The sequence below is a fragment of the Lipotes vexillifer genome, unplaced genomic scaffold (genome assembly GCF_000442215.2).
Source record: "Lipotes vexillifer unplaced genomic scaffold, Lipotes_vexillifer_v1.1 scaffold56, whole genome shotgun sequence".
Lineage (NCBI taxonomy): Eukaryota > Metazoa > Chordata > Mammalia > Artiodactyla > Lipotidae > Lipotes > Lipotes vexillifer.
Genome location: NW_006798991.1, coordinates 17308 through 37173, shown reverse-complemented (window position 1 = coordinate 37173; position 19866 = coordinate 17308). Strand labels below are relative to the sequence as shown.

General features: G+C 41.6%; 1 protein-coding gene across 1 annotated transcript in view; it reads right to left on the bottom strand.

Annotated features, from left to right (window-relative positions):
• The window catches only part of SCGN (secretagogin, EF-hand calcium binding protein), a 38559-nt gene that overhangs the window by 14702 nt on the left and 3991 nt on the right, over positions 1–19866 (bottom strand). The window contains exons 3-6 of the mRNA XM_007471214.1: positions 18078–18170; positions 14589–14678; positions 10355–10411; positions 9974–10051 (exon numbers count right to left, since the gene is read on the bottom strand). Coding sequence (XP_007471276.1) covers positions 9974–10051; positions 10355–10411; positions 14589–14678; positions 18078–18170 — 318 coding nt within the window. The remainder of the gene's footprint in view (positions 1–9973; positions 10052–10354; positions 10412–14588; positions 14679–18077; positions 18171–19866) is intronic.

The following is a 19866-nucleotide window of genomic DNA, read 5'->3' as shown; positions in this document are numbered from 1 at the left end:
ACACGGGCCTCTCACTGTTGTGGCCTCTCCCGTTGCGGAGCACAGGCTCCAGACGCGCAGGCTCAGCGGCCATGGCTCACGGGCCCAGCCGCTCTGCGGCATGTGGGATCTTCCCGGACCGGGGCACGAACCCACGTCCCCTGCATTGGCAGGCGGACTCTCAACCACTGTGCCACCAGGGAAGCCCGACTGGGACATCTTTGACTACAAGGAATACGCATAACAAGGGAAGCTTGAGACATGCCTATTGCACCAGACCAGAAATCAGACCTCTTGTCACATTAGTAAAGTCATACGATCTCTTTGGGTGCAGCTTCTTCAGCTATAACTGTGCCCATGATTTTAACTTTCCTTATCAGAAGAACCCTATTTTCAAATGAAATTCTGCATGGTGCTTGAATGTATAAAGCAAAGAAATGGAGCTCTACAAGTAGTGGGTGGAAGTGGGCTGGAGCTTTGTCCTTAGGTTCCCTCTCAATCCTGAAGTGTTGCCTCTGAACCCAAGGGTTTCTTGGAACCCAGCAGTCCAATAACCACTGACCGAATTAGGGCCCAGAGTGCATCCAGCTCTGAAAATTAATGATTTCATGACTTTGTCAAAGCACTTGAAGGGGAGTAAGATTGATGCTGAGCACTTTTCCTGGTAAAGTCAGCAAACAGAGTCCTTCAGAGCAGGTTCCAGTGTGGCTAATGGGAGGACTCAGTTCTTGGGAAGACTGGGTTCTTAGGTATCCAGGGACCTCAGTGGCATCTGCCCTTGCACTTCACCCCTGAGTAATTGATGGTCAGCATCTCCTCAAAGGATGCTGTATGACTACTGAATGGTGGTGTTCAGAACACCCAAGTTACACGCACCACAGCACTGTTTCATATGCAGGTTCACTGCAACCGCCGTGAGGGTTTCTTCCACCAGAAGCCATCAGTAGAGTAGTAACTGGTTGCTACTGGTTCATATGCTCCAGGTATATGAATTTACCAGACTTTTCTTCCTCCCAAAACTTGATTATGAAAAAGAAAAAGCCTCAGAAAATGACCGGTTTCTAAGAGGGAGGGAAGAGTAGGCTCCTAATAGTTCATGATCTCAGTAACTGAGAAAGTTGTTTGTAAACAGGTCGGTACTAACTCACGGAAGTTACTAACGACCTTTGATGAATTTTGAATGTTTGGCAATTTGGGGTGTGGGGGGGTGGGCATAATGGCTTCTTAATTTTTTAAACTCTAATAGTGACCATTTGTAGAGCAGCCAAAACTTTGTATGTTATTTCATTTAATCATCACCACATTCTCAGAAGGTAAGAAATAGCTGCATGCCACACATGTAAGAAACTGGAACGTAGAAAGGTTGATTTGTCTAAGAAAGTAGCAAGCTTTCAATCTAAGCATATCTGTCACCAGAGCTCTAGAACTCTTCCCATAAACCAGGCTCTTAGCTTTATAGAGTCTGGGTAGCTTATGGTTAATGTAGTTTGCTTCATGGTTGGTTATGAAATAAAACATCTGGTGCCATAGATTATGCCAGAGATGTGGTGTTTACCTTTTCTAATTGCCCTTCTTTCCCTGGGAAAGCAAAAAAAGATTCTATTTATGTGAGTTTCCCTCTGACCTTAGTGGTCACGTGCTCGTGGCACAGGTCCCTCCTGGAGGGCTGTGGTGACTCACGGTGCTGGCGGTGGGGACAAGATTCCATTCTGAAGGGCTGATTGTTGAAAGGTTGTGTAGGGCCCTTAACCACTGTTCTCACTTCTGCCACTGCCTTTTCCAAGATTGAACATCCACACATTTTTGAGTACTAAGTACGTGAAAGGCTCTATAAAGTCTCCTGGAAATGGAACACAATGACTTAACTGACAAAACTCCTTAAAATTCTGTAGATCTATGGTTCCCCTCAAGAGACCCTTCAGAGACTATAGATCTACCCACAATTCTCCTTAGATTGAATAATAGGTTTACCTTAATTTTTCGATTACTTAAAGATGCCATGGTGATTGTGAAATGCAAATTCATTTAAAACCATTGCTGGGTTAATATCGGGTTGGCCAAAAAGTTCATTCAGGTTTTTTCCATGACATCTTACAGAAAAACCTGAATGAACTTTTTGGCCAGCCCAAATAGTAACTTCTTAGCAGAAAAACAGTAGGTCCAAAGTATGACTGTTGTCATGTGGTGGGAGAGGCAGTCCGTGAATTTTTTAAACAATTGCTAATTGATAATTTGCGATGCGGTGCAAGGTCAAAATTATGCAGCTAGTTCAGCAGAGTGAAAGTACAAAGTATAAGTCCTTCCTGTCCCTGTTGTAAAGGTAACTACCATTCCCAGGACGGTGTATCCTTCCAGAAACTTTTTAAACATTTTAATATGTCCATCTTTATTTTTTTGGACAAATAGGACCACATGCTATGTATTATTTTCCAACTTGCTTTTTTTCATTAAGCAATATTCTTAGAAATCACTTCTTATTGGTTATCTTTTTTTTTTCTACTTAAAAAGAGTTCCTCATTCTTAAAAAGTCTGGAAATTGTTGCCATACACAATCTTAAAAAGGATTTAGAGCCCCCCCTCATATTACTGAATCAACAATTGTATGTTGAATAATTACCATGTGTCTAACAACACGTGAGGCACTGTGAGAGATTCTCAAAAATCATTAAGGTGGTACAGGCTTTTAGGAGCTTACAATGTAATTGGAGAGGCAAAAATGAATATCTGAAATAAGATTCAACATTATCTCCATGACCACTGAGTCAAAGAAACAGAACAATGTGTTAGAATATTGAAGAACACCGAGAGAGGAGATGGGACTTCAGATAAATCTTGAAGGAGGGGCAACTTGAAAGGTACAGTTCACATCCACTGGGGTGAGGAAGGTCACCAATGGAACAGGACTGTGGGGGAAGGTCAGAATGTCAGTTTTGGACATGTTAAGTTTGAGAGGCTTATTGGGCATCCAAGTGGAGACACACATCCAAGTATATGCAGGCAGCTCAGAGAAGTGCTCTGAGTCAGAGATATAAATTGGAGGCAGTCACCTTTAGTTAGTATTTAAAACCATCAGACTGGTTGAGATCAATGGTAGAGTGAGGGTGGACATGGAATAGAAGAGATTTCAAGACAGCCTAGTGGTGGAGGGGGGGGGATAAATTGGGAGATTGGGACTGACATATACACACTACTATATAAAAAATAGATAACTAATAAGAACCTACTATATAGCACAGGGAACTCTACTCAATACTCTGTAATGGCCTATATGGGAAAAGAATCTTAAAAAAGAGTGGATATATGTATATGTACAACGGATTCACTTTGCTGTACACCTGAAACTAACACAGCATTGTAAATCAACTAGACTCCAATAAAAATTAAATTAAAAAAAAAAAAGTACAGACATGTCTCAGATTGGCCTGGATCAGAGACCTAGGGGGAAGGAAGCAGCTAGGAAGTCAGGTGCTTTAATCCAGGCATGAAGGATGAGAGCTGGGACCAGGGTAGAGGCTGGGGGTATTCTCTTTGCCTGCCACATTCTCAGATTTTATTTTATTGTTTTACAGTAGTTCAAGTTCCATGCTCTAATTAGGTACATGAGCTTAATATCTCCCACATGTATTAGCTTACATTTTACAAAGCTCAGTATTACCAAATAATATTCTATTCAGACAGCTAATCTTTCCCCCTGCCAGGTGTTGGCAGCATCTCTTAATTAGATGTCATAATTGGATTTTGTTAATAGTTTCCCTCCTTGTACAGAACATTAATTATGACTTTACATGAGACAACGTCAGCAGACCTCAGCTTTTCTCTTCTGATTGGATGTTCTGCCTTGACTGGTTGATTGTTATGTTTCAGACAGCTTTCAACTGTGCCAATCCTTATTTGGGTCAATTTGAATTCATTAGTAGGTTACATCTCTTAAGTAAAGCATTTGATGCTAAACCTCAGAACCAAATCTTTAATGCAGTGTTGCTGTGACTGTGTCCATTGCTCATTAAAAAGCCATTAAAGCAGCAGTAAAGTGATTTCACACTTGGTGTATCACTTAGAGCTCAGATCCTAGAAGGTTTTTTTCAGAATGTTGAGTTTCTAAAAGTCAGTATACCCAGAAGTCTCTAAGGACATGTAAAGAGTCTTTAAAAAAAAAAAAAAAAAAACTGTAGTCCAGTTCCCATATCTGTTCATTGGAAAAGTATAAGTCACCTTTACAATTTAAGAAAGAAAAATGAAATAGATGGGCCAAAATCTCATTAAACTCATCTAGTCTTCAGGGCAAACTCAGATCCTTGGGTGGAAACTCTTTCACTAGATTCCTCAACACGTACCTATCACCCCAGCACATAAAGAACCAGTGAGGGGCTACCTGGAGTTTAATTGATCATGGGCCTTCATGGGACAATTTGGAGCAAAAATGAATACTTAACTGCAGCACACATGAGCAGAAGACCCCCCCAGGGTTTTAGCAATGAAACAGACACATATAACAGGAGAAACAGGACAGTCTTGGTCAACTGTCACTTCTCAACCTCTGGATACTCAAAAGTTGGCTAAGACCACTGGGATTCCCCTCAGCTGCTTCACAGGACTCTAAGCTTCTGGATCCAAGCTCAAAGCCATCAAAGGTGTACGTTGCCATTTCCTTTTTCATTTCATAGGTTTTCTTCAGCTCAGGGCATTCCATTGTAAGAGCTGCCAGCCTGAGGTTTCTTAAATGTAAACCGTAGAGCTGTGAAGAAAAGCACTCTGGGCAACTAGGGCTGTGGGGCTGATGCATGATGTGCAGAGTTTCTTTCCAGCCCAGTACTGACTTTCTAAGCAGTCTACACTTCTCCCTGCCTTCTCCTGCCCCTTATAATGGGATGTTTGACTGAGGTGACCCCTGGGGCTTTGTGCAGCCACAATTCACTCTTCTTTTCTTTCTCCCTTCCCCAGTTTAACCAGTGTTCCTCTTTTCTCCGGAACAATTTTGTGGAACCCTTTCTTGTTTCTTTCATTAATTTGTTTCCTTTTTGGTGTTTTAGAAGTTGTCAATTCTTAGGCGTATTTAGGGACTTCATGAGGAGAAAAATCCATTTTTCTGGGTAATAAATTCTGTGTATTATCTTTAAAAATACTGAGAGAATCCTGATCTCCTAACATGGCTTTGTCCTCACCTTGCTCTTTATTCATAGGGATTTGTATCTCTTCTTGATCTCATAGAGCTCAGCCCTCCCTCTTTTGAAAGTTTTTATTTTAATAATTTGACATTTAGACGTTCAGATGTGAATGTTATCGTTTGAATACAGTTTGAAGATGGATTTGGGTCTGAATTTCCACTCCGTCTTTATCATCTCTGACCTGTAATCCTCAGTTTTTTCATTTACAAAATAGGGGTTTAAAAATACTTATTTCAGGGCTTCCCTGGTGGCGCAGTGGTTGAGAGTCCGCCTGCCGATGCAGGGGACGCGGGTTCGTGCCCCGGTCTGTGTGGATCCCACATGCCGCAGAGCGGCTGGGCCCATGAGCCATGGTCACTGAGCCTGCGCGTCCGGAGCCTGTGCTCCGCAGCGGGAGAGGCCGCAGCAGTGAGAGGCCCGCGTACCACAAAAAAAAAAAAAAAAAAAAACTTATTTCATAAGGTTCATGTAAGAATCATAAGATGTTTGAAAAGTGCTTCACACAGGGCCCAGCACAGAAGGAGCTCTCAATTATTAGGATTAAAATATTTAATACTAGAACAAACACTGGTTATGTTTCAATGAAAATAAAGTAGTGTGTGTACTCTGTTAAGAAGACATCTTTAAAAAAACTTAACTTTAATTCTTTTCACCTACCTCTTTTTTAAATTTAAGTATAGTTGATTTACAATGTTTCAGGTGTACAACAAAGTGTTTCAGTTATACATATATGTGTGTGTGTTTATATATTTTTTTCAGATTCTTTCCCATTATAGGTTATTACAAGATATTAAATATAGTTCCCTGTGCTATACAGTAGGTCCTTGTTGTTTATCTATTTTATATATAGTAGTGTGTATCTGTTAATCCCAAACTCCTAATTTATCCCTCTCCTGGCCTTTCCCCTTTGTCCACCTACCTTTTCTTGTCCTGCCTTTGCTGAAGCTCTACAATTGCTGTTTCATTGCAGTCCATCTTATTTTTTTAAAAAATCCAGAAAACTTTTCAAGAATCTTTTAATTGGATCTCAAGGTGAAATTGCTGTATTTAAGGGCTGAAAGGAAAATTGAACTCAATTCCTACTTATGGGTCGGTACTGTAGGGCAGTGATACACACAGTGGGGATGAAAGGGAGGGACCAGAGGAAATGTTTGCTCCCTTTCCCGTTCTTACCAAATTTCCTCCCAGTTGGAAGACTCCATAAGGTCAGAGACCGTATCTTCCTTGGTAGGTTCTCCCTAAATATTTGTTGAAGGAATGAACTCATATCTTTGTATGGACTAGCTTACCAAAGCACATTCTAACCTGACAGAGCATCATTAAGAGAGTGGGGTTTTGGTGAGGGAGGGGATATTTTCGGTCACTTTGAGACCCTACCTCTCAGCCCAGAAAAACCATCTCAGACCCAGCTTAAGAAAAGGAGCACAGTAACGTGACTTGCAGATCCCCAGGGGCATATACTAGGCTCGCCCTACTCTGACTGTCCCTTCTCGATTTGCTCTGCTCTGTCTCCATGCCTCCAGCTCTAGCCCTCACTCCTGTCCCTCCTACGTCCCGTCATCAGCTCGGGGCTCCCATCTCCCTGTCTGTCTTTGTCCCCTGGGCTCAGCACGGCTCCTACCCAGTGCCTGGTTGGGATCCTTCTGGGTGACTCTTTGTGATGAAGGACCCCAGTGAGAGACATAAGGAGGGAGCTCAGCACTTCCAGGCTCCCTTTCTGGTTCTGCCCTGGAGGGTCTGGTTTTAAACAAGGGAAGAGAAAAATGAGAATTTCGGAACGTGAAGCACCGCTTGAGGAAAGCTGGGTCTGTGCAAAATGCTGCGATGTGCAATATGCAGTATGCGAGGCCCCTCAAGAGGGATCAAGGGTCATGATGGAGCTGGAGGGTCCCAAGGAAGACAGACAAGGGAGGCTGGAGGGTCCCAAGGAAGACAACGGAGGCTGGAGGGTCCCAAGGAAGACAGACAAGGGAGGGAGGAGGGTCCCAAGGAAGACAGACAATGGAGGCTGGAGGGTCCCAAGGAAGACAGACAAGGGAGGCAGGAGGGTCCCAAGGGCAAATTTTACTCATATTGTTACGGTTTATTCATAGCTGTTTATGAGGTTATAACTGAAAATTCAGTTCGGACAATTCGCATTAAGTAGCCCACTGTGTGCCAGACTCCGTGGGAGGGCTGAGAACACAAAGATAAGATGCCACCTTGCCCTTGAGGAATCACAGCCTAGTGGAGTACAAGATCCATAAAGAGTGGCAGTGTCATCCTTGACTCCCAGCTGCTTCATCAGGAAATCCTACTGCTTCCGTCTTCAGACAGATCTAGTTCTCACCTCCTCTGCTACCCGACCCTGGTCCAAACTGCCATCCTCTCTCACCTGGATGGAGCAATGGCCTTTTAACAGGTCTTCCTGATTCCCTCCTTGCCCATTTCGGGCTCTTCTCAACACAGCAGCCAAATCATGGCATCATCCTCTGCTTCAAATCCTCCAGTGGCTCTCCATCTCCCTCCAACTAAAACCCCAAGTTCTCACAATGGCCCCAAAAGCCCAACCTGGTCTGGCCTACATCTCATCCTTGCTTACTCTGATCCAGCCACACTGGTCTCTTCCCGTTCCTGGAAATCCCCAGCACACTCCTGACCCAGGGACTCTGCTTGCTGCACCTTTGGTCCTTTCTCGTTGCACCTTCTTGAAGGGCCTCCCCTGACCACCCTATTGAAAATTACACCTCCCCAAGCTCCCATCCTAGCTGCCCTGCTCGCACTGCCTGGTCTACTTTTCAATTTTTTCCATCACACCCTCTATCATGAAATGTAATTTATTATTTATTGTGTTTATTGTTAGTGTCAGTCTCTCCTTTGTCTATTTCACTCACTGCTGAATCCTTGATGACTAGAATAGTGCCTGAGGCATAGCAGATATTTAAGGAACATTTGTGGAATGAATTAAATGGATGACTATGATGTTAAGACAGTGAAATACACAAGATACTATAGGGGCACAGGGGAGAGGCACTTGGATCCACTATAGAAGAAGGTTATGGAAGATCTTCTAGGGCAAGATGACGTCTAACTAAATCTTGAAGGACGAGCAAGACCCAGGTGGAGAAAAGTAAGGAAAAAATAGCCAAGCTATGTTAAAAAGTCAGAAAGCAGTGGCTTAGTATTCTAGTTGGAGGTGGAGGGAAGCCCCTCAGAGTCAAAGGTATTCAAAGAAATACTGGAAACATGCTGGAGGTTCTAAATGCAAGCGTTTCATTGTGTAGGGCCTGTTTTATACATTAATAAAATCACGATAACAACAGCCAGCGCTAACATTGTTAAATCGATGTTGAAAAAAATGCCCAACTGGAAGAATAATCTCCTTGTTATTCTCTCCCCCAGGCAGTTTTCAGTCTAATTTCCTTTTTCAGATTATTCATTCTATTAGAGGGTTTCACTGGAACTTTCACTCTTTAGTGCTAAGTACCTGTTTACTCAGGATTTCAAACAGCGTTTTGCATGCTACTACAACAAGTCAGCATAGTAGAAAGCCAGATAATTTCCTTGATTGAGACCCTGGCCTGGGGTGTGACTCTGTCCTTGGCATCAGCTTTGCTCCTGTCCAGGCCATTTACAAGGTACCATGGCCAAGAGCACATTCTTCCTTCCCAGGGCTGATGCCCTTGGCTGGAAGCAGCATTCGGAGTAGTCAGAGTACAGAGTGAGAGCCAGGAAGATGCAGGGTTGAAAGCCAGGAGAGCCCAACTTCCAGTTTAACTGGTGCCTTAAGCTAGGCACCTTAACCTTTCCCAGTTAATCTGATTTTTATAAAACGAGTCTAGGGATTCAACTTGGTGGTGACTTAGTCACTTACCCTTTCCAAGCCTCAATCATCAGATATACAAAGTAGCAGGAACAATGCCAGTGCTATAAAGGAGTTGTTAGAATTAATACAGTATTCGGAAACATCAATTAAAGGCCTAAGTAGATGAACCTAGTAGTACACATTTTAACAGGGATCCATAAAACTCTTCTCAGTGATACACTTCCGTGGCTGTTCACCAGGAGGTTCACTAAGATGCGTCTACTCAAGAACTCTTTCTATAATAAGTGTAGCAATTGCACAAGTAATTGTAAATTACTTTTACAAGTAATTTGTAAAAAAAAGTAAAAAAAAAAAAAGTAAATTGACTTTTACCAGCAATTTCCTTGCTTGTTAATTAAGAAACCTACAGAGTTTGATTGGAATGAAGCACACATCTGGGGATGGGAAGGGGCTCTGGGGGAGATAAATGGTAGAGAAGCCAGATGCAGTTCAGTACAGAGTGTTGATTAGCACTGGGAGAAAAGCATCAAGTTAGGAACTGAAACAGAGCATGAGGATGAGTTCACCAAAGGCAGCTTCTCCTACTTCACCATTTTCCCGGGAGCTTTGACGCTGAAATAGTCCTGGGGTCATATGATGGCATGAGGGGCAAGTGAAATAATGACAACAAGGGCCACAACAACCACTACAGGAAGAGCTAACATGTACCGAACATTTATTATTTCCCTGATGCTCTGCAAAGTGCTTCATATGCATCCACTCACTTGCCCTCGCAGTAACTAGATACTATTAATCTCCATTTTTCAGATGAAGTAAATAAAGTTGAGAGCCTGGACTGTCTCTCAAGGCCGTGGCTAAAGATGGCAGAGGTGGGACACACATCTCCCATCTATCTGATTCCCAGTTGTTCTAAATCAACTTGCTAAATGGGTAGAATCATCCACTGTACCAGACAATGTTTCTGGGCCCTGAGGAGGCAGCGGAGAAGCTGTCCTCATGGAGATCACATTGCTCAGTTACTCACCATGGTGCCAGTATATTCTTCCAGCTTAGCCTCAGAAATGGCCTTTTTGTGGTGGCGGAAGAGGTCTCGGAGGAAGTTCTGTGACATCAAGAAAAAAACTGCATTTTATCTAGTGAGCACATAAACCTAAAAATCTCAAGAGGCTGTATTTTAAGAATTGTGATTCGTTTGTTTTAGGAAGGAACTGAAATGCACTTAGCAAGCAATAAATCCAACATACAGTTTCTAAACCTTCTAAACATGAATCCGTTTTTTTAAGTAACAAATTCATACCCATGTTTCTTGGAAACACAGAAATCAATCTCATGATACACATATATCAAACTCCCAGCGATGAGCAAACCCGCCCTTCACCCAGACACAGCTCCTGGCAGCACTTACACAAAGCTCAGCAGCTGATATAAAGCCACTGCTGTCAGCATCATATTTGCGCCAAATCTGAAATACACAAAAGCCATTAATCCATTTACCCTCAAATAATTTGGGGTCAACTTATGCTGCTGTCTACTATGGTTCAGCATCTGATAATAGTACTTAACTGGGTGCAACTAAGACTTTGCATGGAGAACTTTAGGCTTTCTTTGGTGACAGCTATTGTTTGGGCAGAACTCACTAGAAATGACTCACTGCATTCACTTAGAGCCACTTAGGAGGACCACAGTGCACTCACTGAAAGGGAGCTGTGGAAAGTTCCAAATGGAAAGATATCAAGGGATGGCCTTCAGTGGGAGGCAATATGGCACACTAAGAAATCTCCTTTGTACTAAATTCCTAAAAATGCAGAGTACTCTAAAAAACAGCTCTTTACATACATAGCTCAGCTGGCAAGAAAGTGAGGGCACTTCTAAGAGGTCCGACATGATAGGAAAGCACAAAACAGAAACCAAAGTCTATCCTAGGTACATCTACTGATCTCTGGTAACTTAGCCTGTAGCTTTATCAGGAAACTGCACACAAGGTAGACAGGAGACAAATCCTGGGGCCCCCCAAGGTGGGAAGTCAAACTGAGGCACCTACCTAAGACTAAAACCCCGAACAGCAATAACCTTAATGCAAAGGTGAACTTCCCCAAAATAAATTGCATGGCAGAAAGGGCCCCTAAGGAGTCTTGCCTTTGTGGTCTTGGCTCCAGGTAAAGGGAATAAAACATCTCTGATAATTCCCAGTAGCAAGCCAACCCTTTCACTGGTTTAAGAACAGCATTCATGGGATTTCCCTGGCAGTCCAGTGGTTAAGACTCTGCACTTCCAATGCAGATACCGGGTTTGATATCTGGTCGGGGAACTAAGATCCCACATGCTGTGCAGTGTGGCCAAAAACCCCCACAAAAAAACAGCATTCAGCCAGCTGAAGATACAGTTACTTAAACTGGAAGACAGAACAGCTGGATATTTTTAAGGAAACATTGAACTGCTTTCTTTAGTAAATGGTGTGATTTTGACCACCTCTGATTTTTCCATATCCAAGCCTCACAAGTTAACAAGTTTCCCAACAACTATACAGAATGAAAAAGTAGCATTAAGTATTTTTTTAATTGACAGATATTTCATTGATGTGGAATGGGTTTCCTGAGTCATCAACTGCAGGGACCTTAATTCTAGATCACAACTAGGGTCCTGCCTGAATATCCTGCAGGGATAGTAGGAGATGCTGATACTTAGTGAGCAGTGTTCAGAAACATTGCCCCTTTCAGTCCCTGTCACCAACGTTTCTGCCTGAATCTAACCAGGCTTAGAAAATCAACTGGTTAAATGTGATTTATATCCTAACTTTAATGGTGTGACTATACCAGAACTAAGAATGAGAATTTCAAATAACAAAAACATTTTAACCTGCTTTTTTATGCTGTTCTCCAAACATTTTCCATCTAAATTATCTTACAGTTTTACTGCAACTGAGCTATTGGTGGGCCAAAGATCTTTATGTGACTACTATATATGCCTGTCTTTAAAGAATGAAAGCAAAAAGGTTTCCAGGCAAACAAAAACAGAATTTATTACCAACAGACTCTTGGTAAAGGATATACTCCAGGAAGGAAGAATACAAAGGAGGAAAATCTAAGATGAAGAAGGAATGATGTACAAACACAATGGGAAACATGTGGGCAAGTGGAAACATATCTTGTTAGCATAAAATTTGTGGGATTAAAGAAAACAAGATAGAACTAATATTCTGGACGATAATGGCAAGTGAGCTGATAGTTAAAGTGTCTTAAGGTTCTGTAGTTCAGGGGGAATATAAAGACATTAAGGTAGGATTTCTTAAAATATATAGGAGAGTACACAGGTTATAACAAATTTAATTTAAAAAAAAATTCAAGAATCCAAAATATTTGTTTTAATTGGGTAGAGAAAGAGAAAGCACTTCTTTACAGAAGAAATTGACAAACTAGAAGGGAGGGGGGAAAAATGGAGAAAGTTTTTTTTTTTTTTTTAAAGATGGAAATGGCATTATGGAACTTTTCTTTTTCCCATTTCTCAAGATTATTCAAGCCTACACAGGCATAACAGTATTTTAATACTTTCTGCTGATTATAAAAGCAAATCGTATTTATTGTACGAAATTACTGAAATAAAAAACACTACAATCTTCTGAAATTCCTACCCCAAGATAGTCACTTGTCATTTCTGTGTGTTTCCTTTTCATTGTGTTTCTATTATATATGTGACAAAATGAAGGGGAAGTCATATGGCCTACACACTTGGGTAGTCTATTATTTTCAGTTAAAATTTTCTGTGAGCCTTCTTAAACACAACTAAAATTATTTTGAAAATGTCATTTAAAATAATCTGTAAATAACAGAATAATGATTCGACACAATTGGAAAATACAGAAGTACAGAGAACATAAAGATTATCCAAAATCTTACCCCTAAAAAAACCCAATATTTATCTAATGTGTATTTACCCGTTGTCTTGTTTACGTGGGTGTTAGGGTAAATAACTTTTTAAGCAAAGTTAAGATCATAACGCATATACAATTTTGTTTCTTAACACCATAATGCGCTTCCTTCTTGTCGTTAGATAGTCTTTGAAAACTTGATTTTCAGTGATGCATAAAGTTCCACAATGGGGTTTTTCTCTCATGAATCTCCAGGGTCTAGAACAGTTTCTGGCATACTGCAGGGGCACATTAAGTATTTGTGGAATGAATGAATTGTATGAATGTATCATAATTTACCTAAGTTTTCTTTCATTGTTAAGCATTTATGTTATTTTCAGTTTTAACTATACTAAGTAACAGAAATATTTAATGTACATCATTGTGTAGAAAACTTGTCTGCATCTCTGATTATATCCTTAACATAGATGCTTGGAGAAGTAGAATTATTGAGTCAAAGGGTAAATATTTTTTTAAATTAACTCTGGATTATGAAATTTTAAAGAATCCTGATTACATTTTTGCAAAATCGCTTTCCATAAAATTATCCCAGTGCGCGTGCCTACCAGGATAGCATGAGCAACAGTCTCAGTGCTTGCTTACCAGTGCTGTATCTTTTTGTTGAACCTCTTAAAATCTTTACCACTTTGGAAAAGTTAGTTGTTTCTAATTTGCATTTCTTTGGTTACTGTTATATATCAATTGTCTCTTCATATTTCTTCTGTGAATTGTCTATGCAAGTGCTTGCTCCATTTCTCATAGCTCCCACTTGGCCAGAAGATAAATAAAGTAGTGCACAAGGGTGCCAAGTTATTATCTCCTAAGTGGGGACCTGGTAAGTCTTTCAGGAATGGGGCCCTGGGTGCAGGAGCTGTCTTGAATCTGCCGCTCTGGCCTTGAAGACACCCTGCTCTGCCTTCCCTGGTCTTTTTTCACCCACGGACAGTAACACCTAGAGTCTGAAAGAGGAGATAAGGGGAGCCATTGATTCTGCCTTTTGGTTTTATTCTGGCACAGTGATTGCAAAGAGATGCCTGCTGGCTGGATCAGCCCTCTAGTAAGTTATATTTTGACCATACTGTGCCTTCAAAACTAGAATTAGTTGCCAACATTTAAATATAAGTAGTTTCGGGCTTCCCTGGTGGCTCAGTGGTTGAGAGTCCGCCTGCCGATGCAGGGGACACGGGTTCGTGCCCCTGTCTGGGAAGATCCCACATGCCGCGGAGCGGCTGGGCCCGTGAGCCATGGCCGCTGGGCCTGCGCGTCCGGAGCCTGTGCTCCGCCACAGGAGAGGCCACAACAGTGAGAGGTCCACGTACCGCAAAAAAAAAGTAGTTTCCCATAGAGTCTAGATGCCTAGGCTGCATTCTCAGAAGGCAGCAGTTGGCTGGAGCTCACAGGACTCTGGGCTCTTGATGGGCATGTGCTCTTCAGGCTCCACGGCCCCCTCCCTACCCTCCCATTACATGCCTCAGGTACCTGCCGGGCCCCTCGTCTAAGCCCTCCTCTAGCCCAGGCTAAGGAGTTTGTCAGCTCAGGGGCAGCCCGGGTCAGCACGCTGAGAGAGCACATTGGGGCTTGGGGCCAACGTCCAGGCTCGACACAAGGGCTTCTTTGCGTGGTCTTGTCCTCGGTGGGCAGCTCTCCCTTGGGGACTGGGCAGGAGTGGTGGCAGCCACAGCAGGTGGCTGGAATCCTGGCCTCACCCTCCATAGAGACACAACCAAACGCTTACCTGCATAAACTCCACACTGCTGTCCAAGGGGGTTTCCCGGCGAAAGAGCAGAAGAAAGTTTTCATCCTCGGACAAGAACATGCAGGCAAGCTAAAGGAAAAGGGAGAAATAGCAGCTGGTGACACTGGCCAGTGCTCCGTGGGTAAAAGGCATCAAGGAACACATCAGAGGGCAGAAGGGCTTGGATCTCTCAGGATGGAGAGCCCAACACATAGTTCCACGCCCTTGATTGTCATTTTGGATTCATTGACTCTTTCAAGAACTATTGCACCCTTCTAGGTATGAAACACTATGAGTATCTGTCTTCCATGAGCTTACACTCCAAAATAATAGTAATCATCTTTATTATTATTTAATAATAAATGTGTTAGTGCTTAAAATGTTCCAGACCTTGTTCTGAGAGGCTCCAATTTTATATTAACAACTCTATAATTATAGTAGAAAATAAAAATACCCAGTAATTTTTATACGTGCCATGAATTGTTCTAAATACTTATATATGCTAACTCATTTAATCCGAACAACCTATAGGGTGCATAGCACATCATCATTATTATTTATTGTTAAGGAAACTGGGCTACACAGAGATAAGGAGCTTGCCATCATTATGTAGTTAGTAAGTGGTGGAGTCAGGACCTCAACTAAGCCCACACTTTTAACCCCTATGCTGTGCTGGTGAGATGCTGTGTATACAGATCACTTCGGTGCCGTACACAAAATCAGGAATGATTGCTGTCTGGCTTGATTCTTGAGTTGGCTGTGGTTTATATTCTTTTATATTATTAGCATCTATATGATACTTTCAAAGTTGCTTCACTTGTGGTAAATTTAACCATCCAGCCGTCTATATGAGCACCCGTTCTACTGACTGACTTCCCTTGCTCCCATGAACAAAGGTAACATGTCTTCCCCTATGTGTTGGTAATACTTGTTTCAGCTCATAGGCACGTTTGGCTGGGTTCTTTGCCAAACCTATGGTATTTCAGTGGACACTGTCTCCTTTCTGAATTGTCCCCCATAAACAATGGCCATTTCTTCTATAACCATAGTTCTCCCAGCATCTTGTTCAGTGCTACAGAGGAAGTCTGGAGCAAATGCTTCTGCTAGGTTGCAGGAATGATTAGCCCACACTCCCATTCACATTCTCTAGTTGGATGTAGGTCAGCTCAAGGGCACATCGTGTTAATAACAGCTGTCATATATTGAATACCTACTACATGGCAGGCACTGGCAATGTACTTTTCGTTTATCATCTCGTTAAATTCTCACACCAATCCTTCAGGTAAATATAAGTATTGGCATTTTAATACTAATGGGAGGCGGCACAAAGCAGTATGTGGTTGGCTTCAGTGTGGATCCTTCCTTCTCTGTATTCACCTATTATTTGATCTTGGACAATTTAATTGATACCTCTGTGCCTCAATTTCCTCATATGTAAAATGGAGATAATAATATTTATATCCTGGTGCTTATGTGAAGACTAAAAGTCAGGCGAGGCACTATTTATAAACTGTTTAGCAAAGTCCCTGGTACCCATTAAAAATTTAGTCAGTGGTAACTGCTCTGTGGATGAAGATGATGAACTTGAGGCTCAGAGACATGAAATCACTTGGCCAAGGTTTCACATTTCCCCGGTTGACTTTGTGTTTTTCCTACCCACCACACAAGGTGAGCTGTGAACTGCTCCTCAGGACTAAGTGTGTTTTCGCATGGGGTGGCACAGGCTAAGAAACCAAATTAAAATGTAATTCACCAGCCCTAAGTCTTTAGAAGGCACTCTGTCTTCAGTTTGACCAGAGTGGCACAGAGGAGCCCTGGACAAATCAAGTACACAGATCATCCCCAAGCTTCACTTTGGCTCTTAGACGTGACTCCTTTCCCATTTTGTTTTGTGCTAAAATAGCTCAAATGTGTGCAGGTGAGCTGATTTTATGTCACAAGTACCTGTAATTGGAGTAAGAGAAATGGCCAGTGGTACAGCAGGAGACAGTAGAAGAGACCTTGCTACACTTTACACTCACAGACTCATGAGGTTTTAAGGGGACCAAAGCAGTCCTATACCATCAGCTTCTCTACAACCTCAGTTATGCTCATTGGCAGGACTCCATGACAGAATGGTTGGCACGGATGCCAAAGTTTTTGCCAAGTTCCCAATTGCTTCAGGAAGGTCTACCAGTAATTGGTAAGATAATGGCATAGTTTTTCATTATTTACCATGTTTCATTCATTTATTATTAAGTTAGCAAATATTTATTGAGCGCCACTATGCACAGTGCTCCGTTCTGTGGGCTAGAGAATGTAACTGTGAACATGTAATTATGAATACTTTGGTATTTCTACCTTGATGCTTACAATTGCTTTTCCATTAATCAATACACTGATACGTTTACATCAATTATAATGCAATTATTGGTTATATAAATAATTTTTGCCTTTTAGTGAAAACTTTGGAAACAGCTACACTCATAAATCTGGAGTTTAGCTTAGTAGTTTTCTGAAAAGGCAGCCTCCTGGTGTGAACATGTCTATTTTTTATAAGAAGACATAATCTTGCCTTGTTATCATAACTTTTTGAAGAAAAATTACTATTTTCACCAACAATATTGACTAAGTATGACAGCATTAAGAGACTAGCTCTTCAGAGGTCTCGGAATATGTCTAGCAGGCAGTTTTGTCTATGAAATAAATAGCTTACTTTCATAGCAGCTCATTTTTATGTATGGATTTATAACTCTATAGAATAAACCTGTATAGATTCATACCTATAAGTGGGTTACAACTTAATCCAGTGTCACCTACTGGCCATACGATGCTAGGAAAGTAACTTAGCTTCCTCATCAGTAAAATAGAGATAATGTTCCATGCCCACTTTCTATAGCTACTGTGGGGATAAAGTAACGTAATATGTGTGGAAATCCTTTCTAAACTGTAAACCTTTTTTGTAACTGGAAGGAAAAATTATCAGGTTAAAGATAGACTGTGCCGGGCACTGCATATGCCTAACACAGTTCCTTGCTTTAGTAGGTACTTAATAAGTGTGGGTTGAGCTGAAGTAGAGGCGGCTGCTTTCTGTTTTGTTTTTAATGTTCACGGACAGATCTTTCCAATCTCCACTGGGAGCTGATACTGAACTTTAAACTCATTTATTGTCAGTACATTTTGCCTTATGTCAAGGTTGAATTTGAACAGGACACTGTGGAAGGAGACAAATATTAGATCAAGTAACTGAAAAGCCTCCAGCATATCAATTCCCCAATTATAAAATAAATATAAATATTGATTGACCTAAATAAAATGATGGAAGCATCATATTCTCTTTGTTATTAAGCTGATGAAAAAGGAAAAGTGAGTACTTCAGAAATGTTATGTAACCCAGCTGCCTTGCAGAGGGTTCTAATTTTCCAATCAAATGTAAAACTTTCATTATCCTTCAGAAAAAATTATAGCCCAAGAAGGTACAGTCAAGAAAGTTACAGTCATAAAACGTACCTCTTTCATCTGTATGCGATCGTCTTTAGAGACATTGTGGGCAGATGTAAATTGTTGTTTCATCTTCTGCACATTTTCTTCCATGACTGCATCCTATAGTGGGCCAGACAGAACCACATTAAAGCCACTGAGATTCCAAAAATGTAGTTAGGATATCAAATATTCAGAATATATAGCCTGATAATCATGTTAGTCTAACCTGGAAAATAAGTTACTTAGCCACTGAAAGTGATCCCACCAAGTTGCACACGAGAGAGAGAGAGAGAGAGAGAGAGAGAGAGAGATGGAGACTTCTTAAACAAATAACCACTAATCAGAATCCTAACTAGGTAAGACCTGTAGTTAGTGAGCTCCTAAAATATGAATGAAGAGAAGCTTAGAGACTAGACTGTTGATAGAATGAATTTGAACATCATTCTATATTTGGTTGTGACAAAAGATTTTATTGTAATGAACATATAAACTTTCTTCCCAAGAACTCAGAGGTTTTTTAAATTCTTTTCTAATTGAAAAGTCCAGCTCTTCTGGGTCCCCAGATTGCTAGACTTTATTCTTTTAATCTTGGTCTCGCCAAGAAAAAGAATAATTAGGGGAAAATAATTAAAGAGGAAACCAAATAAATAATCATTGAACTACTGAAGACGTCACATATCCCTTCCTTGTACAACCTTTTCCACACATTAAATTGTTCTTCATCAGTGGGCGGCAGGGTTATTACAAAGAAAGGTGACAGGTATAATCAACAATGGAGAATGAATTTTGATGTAGGGGCTGAGAGGCACAGATACTCCCAAACAGTGCCGTATTCCTAGACTTCAGACTAGATCAGTTATACTAAATTTATTCTCCCTAATACTACTACACTATCCCTGCCAACCAGGTTTCCTCATTTGACACTCCACTAAGTATCGAGAAATTAACCTCTTTAGTCTTGGCGCCATAGATTGTGTGGCTTGTATGAGTGTGTATGTGCATCATACAGGAAAATCACAGTGGAAATCACGCAAGAAAGTGGGTCTTCACTTTGAATTTCAGCTTGGCCTTCTACCTTTAGTTTGAAGGCACAGAAACTTGACTTCCATCCTCTCAGACCTCTAACTCCAAAGTCCATGATTATCCCTTGGACCTAAAGCAAAAGAGTCTAGGGCTCCCTCTGTTGTAATTTCCCATCAGCACCAACCCAGCTTGCCTTGTCTGAGACTCTAGGCCCCAGCACAGTATTTATCATCTCTGAAGCATTGAAACAGGCCCAGGATGTGCTACAATCTGTACGTGAAGAATGCATGCACAGCCCCAGAAAGCAATGCTGTGCAACAGACTGGCTAGATCTGGACCTAGTTCAGAGGCCAGTTCTGAGTATTTGAAAAGACAAAAGGCCGGAGATAAGAGGGGGGTGAGTAACAGAAACAGCAAGAGCGGCCGATGGTTCCATTAAGTCAATCCCCTCAGAGGCTGTGGGGAACGTAATTATAAGCAGGCTGGTTGCTCTCCAAGATTGACTAGCAGGCAGCTTGCTGTTAGAAATCTTCAAATTCCTTCCCCTGAGGTCTCTGTGACTCGCTAATCAGGGGAGGAAAGTAGAGCTATTCAGGCCTCTGATGAACTGCTTGTCACACTTAAACACCAGAGTGAGGGGCTGCCTGGTCTTGGAGGCCCCCCTGCTGCTGCTTCTGTACTCAGTGGGGCATCACTGATTAAAAGTAGGTGTCACAAGTGGTGATTATCCCTCCGCTGAGAGGGACATGTCCTCTTGTTAAGGACATACTTAGGGCCTATTCATTTCTCAGCA